This window comes from Pristiophorus japonicus, chromosome 7 (genome assembly GCF_044704955.1).
Source record: "Pristiophorus japonicus isolate sPriJap1 chromosome 7, sPriJap1.hap1, whole genome shotgun sequence".
NCBI classification, from domain to species: Eukaryota; Metazoa; Chordata; class Chondrichthyes; family Pristiophoridae; genus Pristiophorus; species Pristiophorus japonicus.
In genome coordinates, this window is record NC_091983.1 from 237,211,088 (window position 1) to 237,230,673 (window position 19,586).

At 52.3% G+C, this 19,586-nt stretch overlaps 1 protein-coding gene across 1 annotated transcript in view; it reads right to left on the minus strand.

The window, feature by feature from the left end:
• Positions 1-2,266: 2,266 nt before the first annotated feature.
• Positions 2,267-19,586, minus strand: part of LOC139266963 (netrin-G1-like) — a 40,820-nt gene continuing 23,500 nt past the window's right edge. The window contains exons 4-8 of the mRNA XM_070884602.1: positions 18,924-19,100; positions 17,669-17,688; positions 13,987-14,154; positions 4,364-4,498; positions 2,267-2,496 (exon numbers count right to left, since the gene is read on the minus strand). Of these exons, the coding sequence (XP_070740703.1) occupies positions 2,267-2,496; positions 4,364-4,498; positions 13,987-14,154; positions 17,669-17,688; positions 18,924-19,100 (730 nt within the window). The remainder of the gene's footprint in view (positions 2,497-4,363; positions 4,499-13,986; positions 14,155-17,668; positions 17,689-18,923; positions 19,101-19,586) is intronic.

Genomic DNA, 19,586 nt, shown 5'->3' on the forward strand with positions numbered 1-19,586 from the left:
ATTTTTACCCAAAACTCGACTCTGCTCCAGTGCCTTGACATTTCTCTTGCTGCTTTTAAATTTACTCTTTCCTGAAACCTCCCACCCACCCTTCATTAGTTTAACGCCCAATTCGAAAAATAATGGAGGTTTGAGAAATATTTCTATATTCAAGGACTTTCTATCTCCTGAGCACCATTTATATCAAGGCAAGATCTTTCTTTAAAGGATGTTGATGTTTGAGTCTAAGGCCCTTCCCCAGATGTTGCAGCAGCTGTGTCAGAGGCCTGGGAGGGAGTTACAAGCCCACCCTCACATCCAGTCAATGTTGGGCAGTGAGAGGGAGGGAAAAGGAAGATGGAATGGTTGTAACAATGAAGGAGGAAGAAGGGAGAAGTTTACAAATAAACATCAATACTGATAAAAAGGTCACTGGAAAGTGAATACAAAGAAACCCAAATATTTTCCACAGGCTCTCCCTGTCCCGTGTGCCCGGGCCTGAGATTTATATTTCAGCTGACTTCAGTCAGAAATAAGAAACACATCTTTGAATTATTGATCTTTTCGACCTGTTTATTTCAACTTCTTTTAACTCTCATTCGACATCCTGTCAAAAGAGGCAGTAAATATTTCATTGAGGAAGTCTGTTGGTATCATTGTCTGCTCAGGTTTCTGTCTGACAGTCGATGAGAAACAGGTTCGGAGAAATTTCAGAGATTTTTAAAGGAAAGTTGAACTTTAGGTATGAGCTGTGGTTCAGTGGGCAGCATTTTGCCTCTGAGTCAGAAGGTCATGGGTTCAAGTTGGCCCCTAAAGTCTTGAGCCCATAATCCAGGCAGATACTCTCAGTGCAGTACCGAAGGAGTGATGTCATCTCATCTATGCACTGTTAGAGGGGCAGTACTGAGGGAGTGCTGCTCTGTCAGAGGAGCAGTACTGAGGGAGGGCTGCACTTTCAGAGGGGCAGTACTGAGGGAGTGCTGCACTGTCAGAGGGGCAGTACTGAGGGAGGGCTGTACTGAGGAAGTGTTGCACTGTCAGAGGGGCTGCACTGCGGAACTGCTGCACTGTCAGAGGGGCTGTACTGAGGAAGTGCTGCACTGTCAGAGGGGCAGTACTGAGGGAGTGCTGCACTGTTGGAGGCGCAGTACTGAGGTAGTGCCGCACTGTCGGAGGTGCAGTACTGAGGGAGCGCCGCACTTTTGGAGGGGCAGTCCTGAGGGAGCGCCGCACTGTCGGAGGGGCAGTACTGAGGGAGTGTTGCACTGTCAAATAGAGTGAGGAAGGGAGGGAGTGGATGGACTGAGAGTGATAGCGTGTAACTGTTATATGTGCAGACTATAGATATACTCTCTGTGTAGTCACTGTATAGTTGCATAAGATGGAGACTTGTTACCTGATGTACTGTCAATAAGGTTTACACTGTGTATATATTATGCTGGCACCACTAGAGGGTGCAACTGGTGGAGACCGGGGTTTCCTGCCCCTGTGGCAGAGGATGTCCACCAGAGGGCACTGCGGTGGGAGACCTGAGGATCACCTGCATAGATCTGCAGGGCCCAGTATAAAAGACTGCCCACCAAGCTTGTGCCTGACTCTGGAGTTATGAATAAAGGAACAAGGTCACTACAGTTTGAGTACAACACATTGCCTCATGAAGTCATTCATAAGTGCATTACAGACATAACAGTAACAAGTGTGAGTGAGTGAGTGCTGCACTATCGGAGGTACCATCTTTCGGATGAGACATTAAACCGAGGCTCCGTCTGCCCGCTCAGGTGGGTGTAAAATATCCCATTTCACTATTTGGAAGAAGAGTGGGGGAGTTATCCCCAGTGTCCTGGCCAATATTTATCCCTTGACCAACATCAGTAAAACAGATTGTCTGGTCATTATCACATTGCTGTTTGTTGAGAAAGTCCTTCATTGTCTGTGAGGCGCTTTGGGCCGTCCTGAGGGGGTGAAAGGCGATGTAGAAATGCAAGTCCTTTCTTTCTTTCTTTGTCCCAAAGCTGGACATGGGCCGAGCGGCTAGCGATTACAGAATGAATATTAGCAGCTGCCTGGGCCCCGCGGGGAGTCCGAGAGTCCAGTCCCCACTGACTGCCCATTCCGTCCGGCCTCTCACGTCCAGTCGGGCTGGGTGGGCTCCGGCCTCGGTTCCACTTTGCCTTTCCCAGGGTTGGGGGCGGGGGAGGGGAGCGTGTTTTACCGGCGACGCAGTAAACGCTGGATACTCCTACGCTCTTCGCACCTTCCCGTGAGCGGCCATGGCGCTGGAAGCCGGTCAGAGCGGCGGGCGGCCATTAGCGGTGGTTAGCAGCGCAGTCAGCGACAGCAGCACCCGGTGTAAGGTGGGGTCCCGCGGGGATTGGGAGACACACCCTCCCACTTCCTCCCTACACTGGCCTTTCTCACACAGGAGCCCGGTGTAGGGAGCGGGGCACACACACCTCCCATTGTCCTCACACACTCCTCCGTTCTCACACCGCGTCAGAAAGTTATCGCACACGCCCGCTGCAAGAGGTCAGAGAAAAGAAAGGTCAGGTCATAGAAACTCTCCCACGTTACAGATTGTTCCAACTCTCTCTCACTTTTACAACAACTTGCATTTATATAGCGTCTTAAACGTAATAAAACGTCCCAAGGTGCTTCACAGGTTATCAGACAAAATTTAACACCGAGACACAAAAGGAGATATTAGGACAGGGGACCAAAAGCTTGGCCCAAAAAGTCGGGTTTAAGGATGGTCTTATAGGAGGAGCGAGAGGTGGAGAGGTTCAGGGAGTGAAATCCAGAGCTTCGGGCCCAGGCAGCTGAAGACACGGCCGCCAATGGTTGAGCGATTAGAGTCGGGAATATGCAAGAGGACAGAACTGGAAGAGCACAGAGTTTGTGGAGGGTTATTTGGCTGGAGGGGTTTACAGAGATAGGGAGGGTTATGAGGCTGGATGAGGTTACAGAGATAGGGAGGGGTGTAGGGCTGAAGCAGATTACAGAGATAGGGAGGGGTGTCGAGCTGCAGTAGGTTATAGGGAGGGATGTAGGGCTGGAGGGATTACAGAGATAGGGAGGGGTGTAGGGCTGGAGGAGGTTACAGAAATAGGGATGGATGTAGGGCTGGAGGGGATTACAGAGATAGGGAGGGGCGTAGGGCTGGAGGGGGTTACAGAGATAGGGAGGGGTTTAATGCTGGAGGGGGTTCCAGAGATAGGAAGGAGTGTAGGGCTGGAGGGGGTTACAGAGATAGCGAGGGGTGTAGGGCTGGAGGTGGGTACAGAGATAGGGAGGGGTGTAGGGCTGGAGAGGGTTGCAGAGATAGGGAGGGGTGTAGGGTGGGAGGAGGTTACAGAGATAGGGAGAAGTGTCGGGTGGAGGAGATTACAGAGATAGGGAGGGGTGTCGGGTGGAGGGGATTACAGAGATAGGGAGGGGTGTCGGGTGGAGGGGATTACAGAGATAGGGAGGTATGAGGCCATGGAGGGATTTGAACACAAACATGAGAATTTTAAATTCGAGGCATTGCCAGACTGGGAGCCAATGAGGATCAGCGAGCACAGGTGGGATGGGTGAACGGGACTTGGTGCAAGTTAGGATGGGATTAAATATTGAGGCAGAAACTGAGGATTAAATTCTGTGTCCAATTATTCTGTCTCATTCTGGGCACATTAGGAAGGATGTCAAGGCCTTGGAGACGGAGCAGAGAAGATTTACAGGAATGATACTGGGAATGTGGGACTTCAGTTATGAGGGAGACTGGAAAAGCTGGGATTCTTCTCCTTCGAGCAGAGAAGGTTAAAGGGAGATTTAATAGTGGTGTTCACAATTATGAAAGGTTTTTGATCGAGTAAATAAGTAGAAGCTGTTTCCAGGGGCAGGAGGGTCAGGGACCAGAGGTCACAGGTTGAAGGTAATTGGCAAAGGACCAGAGGGGAGATAGGGAGAATTTATTTACGCAGCGAGTTGTTGTGATCTGGAATGCGCTGCCTGAAAGGGCGGTGGGAGCAGATTCAATCGTAACTTTCAAAAGGGAATTGGTTAAATATTTGAAAAGGAAAGATGTGCAGGTCTATTGGGAAAGAGCAGGGAGTGGGAGTAATTGGATCGCTCTTTCAAAGAGCCAACACAGGCCCGATGGGCCGAATGGCCTCCTTCTGTGCTGTCTGATTCTATGACCCGCCCTCACTGAACTCCAGGCCTCCCTTTGCGAGGAGCTGTGCCACTAATTGTGTGGCAGGTGATGGGAGAGTCCAGGGGGATTCACTCACTAAAAGCCTCTGTGTTTCCCCCCACGGTACCTCTGCTATCGGATACTCTGCTGACCCTGATACCCAGAAGCCGGGGCGGAGTGAGGGGAGGGGCTGGTGCTGGAACGGTTACTTACCTCGACAGCCCCTGTGCCAGTAATATCTGGGCAGGCACCTATCACACTTGGGCCCGGTCGCCCCCTCCTTACAGTCACAATATCCCGTGGCATTACAGCGATGGTGGAGCGAGCCATCAGGGTGACACTCACAGTCTGCAGAAACAAGACAACACACACACTGCACACGGCTGTTCCCAATAAATACAGCGACACAATCTCAGCGACAGGAATGAGTGCGAGCCAGGACAAGGGAGCCTCAGACTGTGGGGGTGAAACAAGTCTCCAACACTTTACAAACAGCTTCAATCCTCCACACACTGACTGCACACGGCCCGTGTTCCACTCCCTGGGGCGACTGCATAGAATTAACGCAGGTTAACAAGGCCAGAAAAAACAAACCAGGTTCATCAATAGAGGATAGAATGCACAAGCACAGAAGTGATGTTAAACTTGTATCGAACCTTGGTTAGACCGCACTTGGAGCACTGGGCACAGTTCTGGTCTCCGTATTATAAAAAGGACATAGAGGCACTGGAGAAGGTACAAAGTAGATTTACAAGGATGATACCAGAACTGAGACATTGTACCTATCAGGAAAGGCTGACCAGGCTGGGGCTCTTTGCTGGGAAAGAGAAGACTGAGGGGTGACCTGATCGAGGTCTTTAAAATTGTGAAGAGGTTTGATAGGGTGGACGTAGAGAAGATGATTCCACTTGTGGGGAGTCAAAAACTAGGGTCAAAAATATAAGATCGTCACTAATAAATCCAATAGGGTATGGAGGAGAAACTTCTTTATCCAGAGAATGGAACTCACTACCACAGGGAGTGATTGAGGCGAATAGTATCGATGTATTTAAGGGGAAGCGAGATAAACACATGAGGGCGAAAGGAATAGAAGGATATGCTGATAGGGTGAGATGAAGAGGGGTGGGAGGAGGCTCGTGTGGAGCATAAACACCGGCATGGAGCGGTTGGGCCGAATGGCCTGTTTCAGTGCTGCACATTCTGTGTAATTGTGTGTGTGGAGAATGGGAGGAGATGAGGAAATGGAGAGAGAGGATTGTTGGTGGACACTGGGGGGGAGGGGTAACATTGAGCAGAGGAAAGCAACGCTGCTACGATGCAGGATGGTCGTTTAACGAGAATACAAACTGTCATGTATTCAACTGTCATTGTAACCCATGTATTAGCTGACCTAAGTTGTACATCTTGAGAACACTGACCACAGGGGGCGAACTTGTGGGAGACACTCCTAACCTGGACTCTCCGGTACAAAAGGGGAAGTTCCACCCACCGTCTGTCTCTTGAGGTCTTGGTAATAAAGGTAACTGGTCACAGAGTGACCTTCTCTCAAATATGGGCCTCGTGTGCATTTATACTGTGTAGTAAGGACATATTACAAACAACATACAAATTCCTGAAAAACAATGGAGACAGGGAGGCAACGATTATATCGTCAAAACACAGAGCTTTCAATTTACCTCAACACAGTAAAAATGCACACGAGGCCCATACTTGAGAGAAGGTCACTCTGTAAGTTCCCAGATGCATGCAGAGCGGAGATGCTGTGAGACTTTTTTGTTGAGGGCATCGGGCATGCTGGGGTTTTCAGGAAACTGATTGAGACCAAAGACTTGACCTTGGAAGTGGCGGCTCTGATAGCCCAGACAATTATCTCGGGGGAGGAAGAGACTAGAATGATTTTTGGCAAAAATCTTGGCTCAAATGCGTCAAATGACCAGGGAGTCAACATTGTTAACGCGGCACACAGTTCTCGAGGCAGACATGGGCAATCAGACATGCCCCAGCATGCAGTCGAACCCAAAGGGGGAATTCAACAGAGACAATGGCTAGCTGAACGGCGATTCAGGCCATCGCAATGGACAATGTGTGGCCAATAATGGGTTCATCAATATCTGTTAATGGTGCGCATAAGGACAGTTACAGCGATAGTCAGAGACGATCGACTGGTAAGGGATCTTTTGTTTCCAACAATGGAGCCTCCAGCTCATGCTGCAGGTGTGGAAGCAAACACCCAGCCAGAGCTTGCAGGTATCAGCAATATACCTGCAGAAACTGCAACATCAGCGGTCACTTGGCGCGTATGTGCAGGAATCCTGCAGCCAGGTTGATGTACGAGGAGGACGGGCCCGATGTAAGCCCTACGAAGCCAAATGAATACTGGGGGAAATCACTGGAAGCTGAAGTTCAGCGAGTTCAGGTGGAGCACATATACAGTTCATACACCAGGATGCCACCGATAATGATGAAAGTGCTCCTCAATGGCATCCCAGTATTAATGGAGCTAGACACGGGGGCCAGCCAGTTCCTGATGAGTATCAAACAGTTCGAAAGGTTGTGGGTGTCCAAGGCCAGGAGGCCAAAATTATTGCCGATTGACGCACTGCTACAGACATATACAAAGGAGATCATTCCGGTGCTAGGTAGCACCACGGTAGCCATGGCCCACAAAGATTCGGAGAACAGGTTGCCACTCTGGATTTTCCCGGGGGACGGTCCCGCACTACTGGGGAGGAGTTGGCTTGCTGTCATGAACTGGAAATGGGCGATGTCAATGCAATTTCTTCTGTGGAGCGAGTATCATTCTCACAGGTCCTGGACAAATTTGACTCAATATTTCAACCCAGCATCGGCACTTTCATGGGGACCAAGGTAGTGATTCACATAAACCCGGACGCCAGGCCAGTACACCACAAGGCCAGAGCGGTGCCGTACGTGATGCGGGAAAAGATAGAATGCGAATTGGACCGCCTGCTGAGGGAAGGCATCATCTCGCCAGTCGAATTCAGTGACTGGGCGAGCCCAATCGTGCCGATGCTCAAGGTGGATGGGTCGGTCAGGATATGTGGCGATTACAAGGCCACCATCAATCGGGTATCACTCCAAGATCAGTACCCGCTACCGAGAGTGGAGGACCTCTTTGCGACGCTATCCGGTGGCAAACTTTTTTCAAAATTGGACCTGACCTCAGCTTACATGACCCAGGAGCTGGCGAGTGAGTCAAAGAAGCTGACCACCATCACGACACACAAGGGGTTGTTTGAGTATAACAGATGTCCGTTCGGGATTCATTCGACCGCCGCGATCTTTCAGCGAAATATGGAAAGCCTCCTCAAGTCGATTCCAAGGACAGTGGTCTTTCAAGACAACATGCTCATCACGGGTCACGATATTGAAGAACACCTCCACTACTTGGAGGAGGTGCTATGCAGACTGGACCAGGTAGGGTTGCGACTGAAAAAGGCGAAGTGCGCCTTCTTAGCTCCAAAGGTCGAATTCCTCGGGAGGAGGGTAGCAGCAGACTGAATCAGACCTACTGCGTCCAAAACGGAAACGATCCAGAGAGCCATAACACGACAGAGCTGCGTTTGCTCCTGGGGCTCCTGAACTATTTTGGTAACTTTCTTCCCAAATTGAGCATGCTGTTAGAGCCGCTACACGTGCTCCTACGCAAAGGTCGTGATTGGGTCTGGGGGGACAGCCAGGAAAGGGCTTTTGATGGAGCACGCAATTTGTTGTGCTCTAACAAACTGTTAACGTTATATGACCCGTGTAAGAAACTAATTTTAACAGATGATGCGTCATCCTATGGGGTCGGGTGTGTGTTGCAGCATATGAATGCCAATGGTCAGTTACAGCCGGTAGCTTATGCCTCCATAAGTCTGTCCCAGGCAGAAAGGGGCTACGGGATGGTAGAAAAGGAAGCGCTAGCATGTGTATATGCAGTAAAAAAAATGCATCAGTATCTGTTTGGCAGGAAATTTGAGCTGGAGACAGATCACAAACCAATAACATCCCTTTTGGCCGACAACAAGGCCATAAATGCGAGTACATCGGCCCGCATACGGAGGTGGGCACTCACCTTAGCTGCCTATGACTACACAATTTGACACAGACCGGGCACTGAAAACTGCGCCGATGCACTCAGCAGGATCCAACTAGCCACCACTGAGGGGGCAGCTGAGCATGATGCTGAGATGGTCATGGCTGTTGAAGCTTTCGAAAGCGAAGGCTCACCTGTGACAGCCCATCAGATTAAGGTCTGGACAAATAAAGACCCGCTGCTGTCTTTAGTTAAGAAATGTGTCCTGAATGGGGACTGGGCAGCCATGTACGGGGCATGCCCTGAGGAGTTTAAACCGTTTCATAGGCGCAAGGATGAACTCTCGATTCAGGCTGATTGCCTACTGTGGGGAAACCGAGTAGACATGCACCGAAGGGCAGAGAGGTGTTTATCAGAGAACTTCACAATGAGCACCCGGGCATTGTCATGATGAAGGCAATTGCCAGGTCACATGTTTGGTAGCAAGGGATAGATGCAGACCTGGAACTTTGTGTTCGCAGATGCAACACATGTGCTCAGCTGGGCAACGCAGCCAGGGAAGCCCCCCATAGCCCTGGTCCTGGCCCGCCAAGCCATGTGGACTACGCAGGTCCTTTCATGGGAAAAATGCTTTTGGTTGTTGTAGACGCTTAATCCAAATGGATTGAGTGTGCCATTTGAAATTGAAGCACATCCTCTGCCACGGTAGAAAGTCTATGGGCAATATTTGCCGCCCATGGTCTACCGAACGTCTTGGTCAGCGACAATGGCCTGTACTTCACAAGTACTGAATTCCAGGACTTCATGGCAGGCAATGGAATCAACCATGTCAGAATGGCATCGTTCAAGCCGGCCTCAAATGGCGGAACGAGCAGTGCAGATAATCAAACAGGGGATGCTCAGAATCCAAGGGGGTTCCCTACAAAGCTGCTTGTCACGTCTCCTGTTGGCCAATAGATCCCGACCACACTCGCTCACAGGGGTTCCACCTGCAGAGCTGCTAATGAAAAGGACGCTCAAAACCAGGTTATCCTTATACACCCTACTACGAAATAAATTGTTGAGAGCAGGCGTCAGTCACAATGTGACTACCATGACAGGAATGCGAGGGCAAGGTGTATTGATGTCAATGACCCTGTTTTTGTCCTTAATTACGCTGCAGGGCCCAAATGGCTTGCAGGCACTGTGATTGCCAAAGAGGGAAATAGGGTTTTGGTAGTTAAACTTACCAATGAACAAATCTGCCGCAAACACGTGCATCAAACTAAAAGGAGGTTCAGCAACCCCATAGAAGAAGCAGAGGAAGAACACTACGTAGAGTTTACTCCACCACAGGTGACCGAACACCAGAACCAAGTGGAGGAGAGCCCAGTCACTGTGGGCAGTCCGGACACGCCTGAGGCACTGCAAACAGCAGACACTCAGGCCAGCGCCCAACAACCGGAGCCCCAACTCAGGCACTTTACAAGGGAACATCAACCACCAGAGAGACTTAACCTGTGATCCCAATAAGACTTTGGGGGGGTGGTGATGTATTCAACTGTCATTGTGACCCATGTTTAAGCTAACCTAAGTTGTACACCTTGAGAACACTGACCACAGGGGGCGAACTTGTGGGAGACACTCCTAACCTGGACTTCCTGGTACAAAAGGGGAAGCTCCACCCACCGTCTGTCTCTTGAGGTCTTGGCAATAAAGGTAACTGGTCACAGAGTGACCTTCTCCCAAATGTGGGCCTCGTGTGCATTTATACTGTATAGTAAGGACATATTACAAACAACATACAAATTCCTAAAAAACAATGGAGACAGGGAGGCAATGATTATATCGTCAAAACACAGAGCTTTCAATTTATCTCAACACAGCCTGGGCCAGGCCTCATCGCCAGAGAAAGGGTGGACCCAGGTCTCATCGCTAGGGAAAGCCTGGGCCAGGCCTCATCGCTAGGTAAAGCCTGGGCCAGGCCTCATCGCTGGGGAAAGCCTGGGCCAGGCCTCATCACTAGGGAAAGACTGGTTGGGGCAAACTCACTGGGGAAAGGTTGGGTCGGGGTTTAGTCACTGGAGAAAGGTTGGGTCGGAGTCTAGTCACTGGGGAAAGGTTGGGTCGGGGCCTAGTCACTGGGGAAAGGTTGGGTCGGGGCCTAGTTACTGGGGAAAGGTTGGGTCGGGGCCTAGTCACTGGGGAAAGGTTGGGTCGGGGCCCAGTCACTGGGGAAAGGTTGAGTCGGGGACCTGGTCACTGGGGAAAGGTTGGGTCGGGGCCTAGTCACTGGGGAAAGTTGGGTCGGGGCCTAGTTACTGGGGAAAGGTTGGGTCAGGGCCTAGTCACTGGGGAAAGGTTGGGTCGGGGCCTAGTCACTGGGGAAAGGTTGGGTCGGGGCCTAGTCACTGGGGAAAGGTTGGGTCGGGGCCTAGTCACTGGGGAAAGGTTGGGTCAGGGCCTAGTCACTGGGGAAAGGTTGGGTCGGGGCCTAGTCACTGGGGAAAGGTTGGGTCAGGGCCTAGTTACTGGGGAAAGGTTGGGTCGGGGCCTAGTCACTGGGGAAAGGTTGGGTCAGGGCCTAGTCACTGGGGAAAGGTTGGGTCGGGGTCTAGTCACTGGGGAAAGGTTGGGTCAGGGCCGAGTCACTGGGGAAAGGTTGAGTCGGGGTCTAGTCACTGGGGAAAGGTTGAGTCGGGGCCTAGTCACTGGGGAAAGGTTGGGTAGGGGTCTAGTCACTGGGGAAAGGTTGAGCCGGGGCCTAGTCACTGGGGAAAGGTTGGGTCAGGGCCTAGTCACTGGGGAAATGTTGAGTCGGGGTCTAGTCATTGGGGAAAGGTTGGGTCGATGTCTAGTCACTGGGGAAAGGTTGGGTTGGGGTCTAGTCACTGGGGAAAGGTTGAGTCGGGGCCTAGTCACTGGGGAAAGGTTGAGTCGGGGCCTAGTCATTGGGGAAAGGTTGGGTCGGGGCCTAGTCACTGGGGAAAGGTTGGGTTGGGGTCTAGTCACTGGGGAAAGGTTGGGTCAGGGTCTAGTCACTGGGGAAAGGTTAGGTCGGGGTCTAGTCACTGGGGAAAGGTTTGGTCGGGGTCTAGTCACTGGGGAAAGGTTGGGTCGGGGTCTAGTCACTGGGGAAAGGTTGGGTCGGGGTCTAGTCACTGGGGAAAGGTTGGGTCGGGGTCTAGTCACTGGGGAAAGGTTGGGTCGGGGTCTAGTCACTGGGGAAAGGTTGGGTCGGGGTCTAGTCACTGGGGAAAGGTTGGGTCGGGGTCTAGTCACTGGGGAAAGGTTGGGTCGGGGTCTAGTCACTGGGGAAAGGTTGGGTCGGGGTCTAGTCACTGGGGAAAGGTTGGGTCGGGGTCTAGTCACTGGGGAAAGGTTGGGTCGGGGTCTAGTCACTGGGGAAAGGTTGGGTCGGGGTCTAGTCACAGGAGAAAGGTTGGGTCGGGGTCTAGTCACTGGGGAAAGGTTGGGTCGGGGTCTAGTCACTGGAGAAAGGTTGGGTCGGGGTCTAGTCACTGGGGAAAGGTTGGGTCGGGGTCTAGTCACTGGGGAAAGGTTGGGTCGGGGTCTAGTCACTGGGGAAAGGTTGGGTCGGGGTCTAGTCACTGGAGAAAGGTTGGGTCGGGGTCTAGTCACTGGAGAAAGGTTGGGTCGGGGTCTAGTCACTGGGGAAAGGTTGGGTCGGGGTCGAGTCACTGGGGAAAGGTTGGGTCGGGGCCTAGTCACTGGGGAAAGGTTGGGTCGGGGTCTAGTTACTGGGGAAAGGTTGGGTCGAGGTCTAGTCACAGGAGAAAGGTTGGGTCGGGGTCTAGTCACTGGGGAAAGGTTGGGTCGGGGTCCAGTCACTGGGGAAAGGTTGGGTCGGGGCCTAGTCACTGGGGAAAGGTTGGGTCGGGGTCTAGTCACTGGGGAAAGGTTGTGTCGGGGTCTAGTCACTGGGGAAATGTTGGGTCGGGGGTCTAGTCACTGGGGAAAGGTTGGGTCGGGGTCTAGTCACTGGGGAAAGGTTGTGTCGGGGCCTAGTCACTGGGGAAAGGTTGGGTCAGGGCCTAGTCACTGGGGAAATGTTGAGTCGGGGTCTAGTCATTGGGGAAAGGTTGGGTCGATGTCTAGTCACTGGGGAAAGGTTGGGTTGGGGTCTAGTCACTGGGGAAAGGTTGAGTCGGGGCCTAGTCATTGGGGAAAGGTTGGGTCGGGGCCTAGTCACTGGGGAAAGGTTGGGTTGGGGTCTAGTCACTGGGGAAAGGTTGGGTCAGGGTCTAGTCACTGGGGAAAGGTTAGGTCGGGGTCTAGTCACTGGGGAAAGGTTTGGTCGGGGTCTAGTCACTGGGGAAAGGTTGGGTCGGGGTCTAGTCACTGGGGAAAGGTTGGGTCGGGGTCTAGTCACTGGGGAAAGGTTGGGTCGGGGTCTAGTCACTGGGGAAAGGTTGGGTCGGGGTCTAGTCACTGGGGAAAGGTTGGGTCGGGGTCTAGTCACTGGGGAAAGGTTGGGTCGGGGTCTAGTCACTGGGGAAAGGTTGGGTCGGGGTCTAGTCACTGGGGAAAGGTTGGGTCGGGGTCTAGTCACTGGGGAAAGGTTGGGTCGGGGTCTAGTCACTGGGGAAAGGTTGGGTCGGGGTCTAGTCACAGGAGAAAGGTTGGGTCGGGGTCTAGTCACTGGGGAAAGGTTGGGTCGGGGTCTAGTCACTGGAGAAAGGTTGGGTCGGGGTCTAGTCACTGGGGAAAGGTTGGGTCGGGGTCTAGTCACTGGGGAAAGGTTGGGTCGGGGTCTAGTCACTGGGGAAAGGTTGGGTCGGGGTCTAGTCACTGGAGAAAGGTTGGGTCGGGGTCTAGTCACTGGAGAAAGGTTGGGTCGGGGTCTAGTCACTGGGGAAAGGTTGGGTCGGGGTCGAGTCACTGGGGAAAGGTTGGGTTGGGGCCTAGTCACTGGGGAAAGGTTGGGTCGGGGTCTAGTTACTGGGGAAAGGTTGGGTCGAGGTCTAGTCACAGGAGAAAGGTTGGGTCGGGGTCTAGTCACTGGGGAAAGGTTGGGTCGGGGTCCAGTCACTGGGGAAAGGTTGGGTCGGGGCCTAGTCACTGGGGAAAGGTTGGGTCGGGGTCTAGTCACTGGGGAAAGGTTGGATTGAGGTCTGGTCACAGGGGAAAGGTTGGGTCGGGGTCTAGTCACTGGGAAAAGGTTGGGTCGGGGTCTAGTCACTGGGGAAAGGTTGGGTCGGGGTCTAGTCACTGGGGAAAGGTTGGGTCGGGGTCTAGTCACTGGGGAAAGGTTGGATTGAGGTCTGGTCACAGGGGAAAGGTTGGGTCGGGGTCTAGTCACTGGGGAAAGGTTGGATCGGGGTCTGGTCACAGGGGAAAGGTTGGGTCGGGGTCCAGTCACTGAGGAAAGGTTGGGTCGGGGTCTAGTCACTGGGGAAAGGTTGGGTCGGGGTCTAGTCACTGGGGAAAGGTTGGGTCGGGGTCTAGTCACTGGGGAAATGTTGGGTCGGGGTCTAGTCACTGGGGAAAGGTTGGATCGGGGTCTAGTCACTGGGGAAAGGTTGAGTCGAGGTCCAGTCACTGGGGAAAGGTTGGGTCGGGGTCTCGTCACTGGGGAAAGGTTGGGTCGGGGTCTAGTCACTGGGGAAAGGTTGGGTCATGGTCTAGTCACTGGGGAAAGGTTGGGTTGAGGCTGGTCACTGGGGAAAGAGGGGCTGATTTCCGACGTGCTTTGCTCAGCCCTATTGAAGGTATTTTCTTTGTTTCTTTATCTTGTTTTGGGCTGAAAGCAGAAGGGTGAAAGAAGGAGAGAGCAGAGATTGTAACAGGAACTGACCTAGGCAAACGTTGTGGTGGTCCAGCTGTGCTGAAGGGTTTCGGTGGTAGCCCAGCCGACATAACTGGCAGTGTCGGCCTCTAGTGTTGTGCTTACAGCTCACGCAAATGGCGGTGGTGAGCAGCTCGAGGTAACTGCACCGGTTCGAATGGCCGAAGCATTCGCAGGCTTGCAGGGAAAAGACAGAGAGTGTAGATGGGACACAGACAGTTTGCAGACTGTGAGAGGGTCACATGCTGCAGGAATGAGAGGTGGGGAGGAAATGGCTGGAATGGGAGGGAGGGAGGGAACACTGAGGCTTTTAGCAGTGAGGGGAAAACATCAGACTCCTGGCTAGTTACGGTTTGCATTGAATCAGGCAGATGGCAATGGATGGTCCCAATCCCAGGTTATAGATTCTGTGCCGGGTTTTACACAGCACTGCCAAGTTAGGGGCCTTTCAACTGTGGCTCAGTGGGCAGCACGTTCGCCTCGGAGTCAGAAGGTCATCGGTTCAAGTCCCATTCCAGAGATTTGAGCCCATAATCCAGACTGACGCTCCCAGTGCAGTACTGAGGGAGTGGTGCACTGTCGGAAGGGCGGTTCTGAGGGAGCACTGTGCTGTCGGAGGGACAGTACTGAGGGAGTGCTGCACTGTCGGAGGGGTAGTACTGAGAGAGCGCTGCACTGTCAGATGGACAGTACTGAGGGATTGCTGCATTGATGGAGGGGCAGTACTGAGGGAGTGCTGCACTGTGTGAGGGGGAGTACTGAGGGAGTGCTGCACTGTGTGATGGGGAGTACTGAGGGATTGCTTCACTGATGGAGGGGCAGTACTGAGGGAGTGCTGCACTGTGTGAGTGGCATTACTGAGGGATTGCTGCACTGCCGGAGTGGTCGTACTGAAAGACTGCTGCACTGCCAGAGGGACAGTACTGAGGGAGTGCGGCACTGTCGGAGGGACAGTACTGAGGGAACACTGCACTGTTTGAGGGGCAGTACTGAGGGATTGCTGCCCTGCCGGAGGGGCAGTCCTGAGGGAACAATATATAAATGCAAATCCTTGCTTTCTCATGTGCTCTGAGCCAGTCGCGGTGTTTGAGAGTTCCTACCTTGCTCTGGGGTCGTGACCGCTAGTGATGAGATTCTTGGCCGTGTGCGACCGAGCATTGGGTCAGCTGCATGTGTCAGGAGAAATCAGCAATTATTAATCCCAGCTGGAGAACAACGCGTTCTGAACAGAACATCAGTACTGTACGCACACACATCGAGTGGACACTGTCCGGGATGGCAGGAGTATCCGAGAGACAAGTAAACGGACATTTCCATCTCCGCTACACCGCCAATCAGACAGAAACTCACACCGAGACTCGGGAGGAGATATTAGGACAGGTGACGAAAAGCTCGGTCAAAGTGATAGGTTTTAAGGAAATTCTTAAAGGAGCAGAGCGAGGTGGTATGGAGAGGTTTAGGGAGGGAATTCCAAAGCTTTGGACCCAGGCAGCTGGAGGCTTGGGAAGGCGGTAGGAATGGAGAAGGTTACAGAGATAGGGAGGGTTGTAGGGTGGGAGGGGATTATAGAGATAGGGAGGGGTGTAGGGTGGGAGGGGTTATAGAGATAGGGAGGGCTGTAGGGTGTGAGGCTTTATTGATAGGGAGAGGTGGGGCCACGGAGGGATTTGAACGCGAGGATGAGAATTATAAATTGGAGGCGTTGCTGGACCGGGAACCAATGTCGGATCAATCAATCACTTCCCCGGGTCTACTCACTGCCCGGGCTGTCGCTCGAAGCGGATCGATGGATAATTAGTGGGAATCTGGTCCGCGGAGCGATGATTAAATGGGGTGAGGCCGTGACAGGCTGTTATTGTGGGATTACGGGGGTACATTCGAGTGGGTTGAGAGTTTGAAAGGCAAACTGTGTAATGCCAGATGTGACGGAGTCTCCCTGTTATTATTCAGTGTGACTGAATACAGCAACAACTCACTCAGTAATTCAGCAGAAAATGGAGATTCTTCGCCAGATATTAGAACTAGTTTGTCTTTCGTTCAGTTTGTGTCGGTGATGAAGGTTTTGAGTATCAGTTCTGGCTGTACCTGGGCAAGAAAGGAGCAGGTTTGGGGTCAAAGTGTAACGTTTCATTGACCCCCAGTCTCGGTCAGTGTGGTGGGTTATGGTCACTCCTGGTCAGTGTGGGGAGTTTTGGTCACTCCTGGTCAGTGTGGAGAGTTATGGTCGCTCCCGGTCAGTGTGGGGAGTTATGGTCACTCCCGGTCAGTGTGGGGAGTTATGGTCACTCCTGCTCAGTGTGGAGAGTTGAGGACACTCCCGGTCAGTGTGGGGAGTTATGGTCACTCCTGGTCAGTGTGGGAAGTTATGGTCACTCCTGGTCAGTGTGGAGAGTTGAGGACACTCCCGGTCAGTGTGGGGAGTTATGGTCACTCCTGGTCAGTGTGGGAAGTTGAGGACACTCCCGGTCAGTGTGGGGAGTTATGGTCGCTCCTGGTCAGTGTGGGGAGTTGAGGACACTCCCGGTCAGTGTGGAAAGTTATAGTCACTCCCGGTCAGTATGGGGAATTATGGTCACTCCTGGTCAGTGTGGGGAGTTATGGTCACTCCCGGTCGGTATGGGGAGTTATGGTCACTCCTGGTCAGTGTGAGAAATTATGGTCACTCTGCTCCTGGTCAGTCTGGGTGTTGGTTCAGGGTTGCGATATGGCGGATGGTTTGGAATGACATGGACAGCATGCGAAGGGTTAAATAAACGGGAACAAGTTGATGTAAGATCCAGGAACAAAGGGGAACAGATTGAGGCCGAGACACTCACCCAGTTCCCATTCCTGCATCTGGGATAACAACAGGTCCCCATTGATCTCGGCCTCAACCACCATATGGATTTCTACAAATCTTCCCTCCACTTCCCACTGAACGTTCTCACTGAGACACAGTTAAGAAGCATTTTCGTCTCAGCTAAGATGTGCGTCGTATATATTACATCTTCCCTGCTTTATATCTGCTGCACTGCTCGAGGAGATTATACTTTACTGCATAGATACACGGGCAAGCAGACTCCTGATCCCAGCCCTGTTCATACCTAATCTGCCTCACACCTTCATCTGTTCACAATCAGCCCCTGCTCACACTCAATCCCTGCTCACACCTACACCTGTTCCTCGCTCACTGAGCGACAAGGGAGGTTTGAGGGAAGCAGATCATTCCCGATACAGAAATGAGCTCTGGGTCAGCAAGTCACAGGTCAGAGAGCATACTTACGGCCACTCGCCACGGAGGGGTGAGGGAGGCCTGGAGAGGGAAACGGAAACAGAGTTAGAGAGACATCTGATTAACAATCTTTATCGATAAACACATTACCACAACCCATCACACGGAGTGTTCATCAGATCGACGTCACTCAAACTCACGAACAAGGAACTGATGGGGGATTGGCGTGCTGCATCCTCTGAGCGCTCACACCAGCCCTGTGTGAGACCAGGTAGAGTTGCTAAAGTGCTCCCGTAAGGTGAGTGTGAGAGTAATACGTGGGGACGCTCCCACTACGTGCGATTAGTGTGTAAGTACGCAGGGTTAATACGTAAGGGCATCAGTGGTCACACACACCCCTCCCCCACTGCCCAGTCAGCTCACTATCTGGATATTGATCTCTGGACATTCCACACACAGCAGGCCACAGATGTCCCTCACAACCTTCACTTCCTGATCTGCTTCAGATATTGATTACACAGAGGCTTATTCTCCTCTCACCCTCCCCAGCTGTTCCCCAGATGTTCATCCAGCTGTGAACATTCCATTCTCACATCAGTCTGCACCTCACTGCTGGCTCTGTATGTGTGGGTGTCCGGAGTGAGGTTTCAGCAAATTCAACCCCTGCGGCTATGACAACCTCACCCTCTACATAATGCCAGCGATCCCCCTCGCTCACTGACCCCGACATTATATTGACAGAGGGCTTCAAAATGAGGAAGGGTTTTGACGGAGTGAATAAGGAGAAACTGTTTGCAGGGGCAGGAGGGTGGGTAACCCAAGGACACAGATTGAAGGTGATTGGCCAAAGACCCAGAGGGAGATGAGGATTATTTTTACGCAGCGAGTTGTTGTGATCTGGAATGCGCTGCCTGAAAGGGCGGTGGGAGCAGATTCAATCGTAACTTTCAAAAGGGAGTAGGATAAATACTTGAAAAGGCAACATTTGCAGGTCCATGGGGAAAGAGCGGGGAGTGGGACTAATTGGATAATCTTTCTTTCATTTTTATTTCCTTTTCCAGATCTCTTCCATTCTCTTTCTCAATTTCCTTTTCTCTCTCTTTTCTTCTCCCTTACTTTCCATCTCTCATTCTCAGTTACTTACTCTGCTTCTCTCTCTCCCTCTTTCTCACATTCTCTATTTCACTGTTTCCCACTTTCTGTTTGTTCTCTTTCATTCTTTACTTCTCTCTTTCTCTCTCTACACACCCCTCTCTCTCTCCCTCCATCTCTCTTTCTCTCCCCCCTTTTTCGCTCCCTCCCTCTGCCCTTCTCTCTCTCTCCCCGCCCGCCCCTCTCAGTGTGGAGCTATGGACACGGACCCTATTTCTGTCCCTGGCTCTGTCCAATCTCCCTCACATTCCCTCTCTTCCTCACCCCCCTTTCCCTCTCCCCCGCCCCCCCCACACTCCCTCTCTCTCTCCCTCCCACTCCCCCTCTCTCTCTCCACCCCCCTCCCCCTATTCCCCCCCCACTCCGTCCCGCCTCCCTCAGCATGGAGCTGTGGGCACGGACCCTATCTCTGTCCCTGGCTCTGTCCAATTTCCCGCTGTGAGTCTCTGTTCCCACATGAACACAATGACAAAGATGGGTGGGTTGTATTTTGGAGTTGGCACGTTGCGGGAGTTGGGCTGAGAATGAAATGTGAAGGGAATCTGGTGCCGGCACTGGGCCGGGCCGGAGCAGCTCTGGTTACTCACAGACATTGGCCGTCCCTTTGGGGATTGGGAGGTACGAGCCTGCTCTCCACGCTCGGCCTTGAAAGCCTTTCTTGCATCTCCCGCAGTCCGGCCCCGTCGTGTTGTGCTCACACTCACAACTCAGCTTCCCCTTCTCCCAGATACAGTTGTTGGCGTGAAGGTTGCACTTACACCTGGCAAAAAACAACAGCAAGCTGGTTTAAAATAAGCTGAGCAGCCGGGTTAGACTGGGGACTGGCCGTTCCGCGAGTCCGCTCTCCCTTTCCCAGCTTCGCTCTGGAAACAGCAACATTTTTCTCCCACTTACTGCCTTTCAACCCAGGCGGCGGGTCAGTTTCTGGGTGTGTTTCCGCTGATTGACGATCAGATTCTGGGCAGCAATAAGAACACGTTAGGAGAGAGTTTCTGATCAGCTCCGGCCTTCCAGGCCCCTCAAAGGAAGAGCTTGCATTTATAGAGCGCCTCTCACAAGTTATTTCTTTACAACAACAACAACAACATCTACAACTGCAACAATAACTTGCATTTATATAGCGCCTATAGCTAGTAAAACGTACCAAGGTGCTTCACAGGAGCATAAATCAGATAAACTGACGCCGAGCCACATAAGGAGATATTAGGTCAGGTGACCAAAAGCTTAGTCTAAGAGGTCAGTTTTA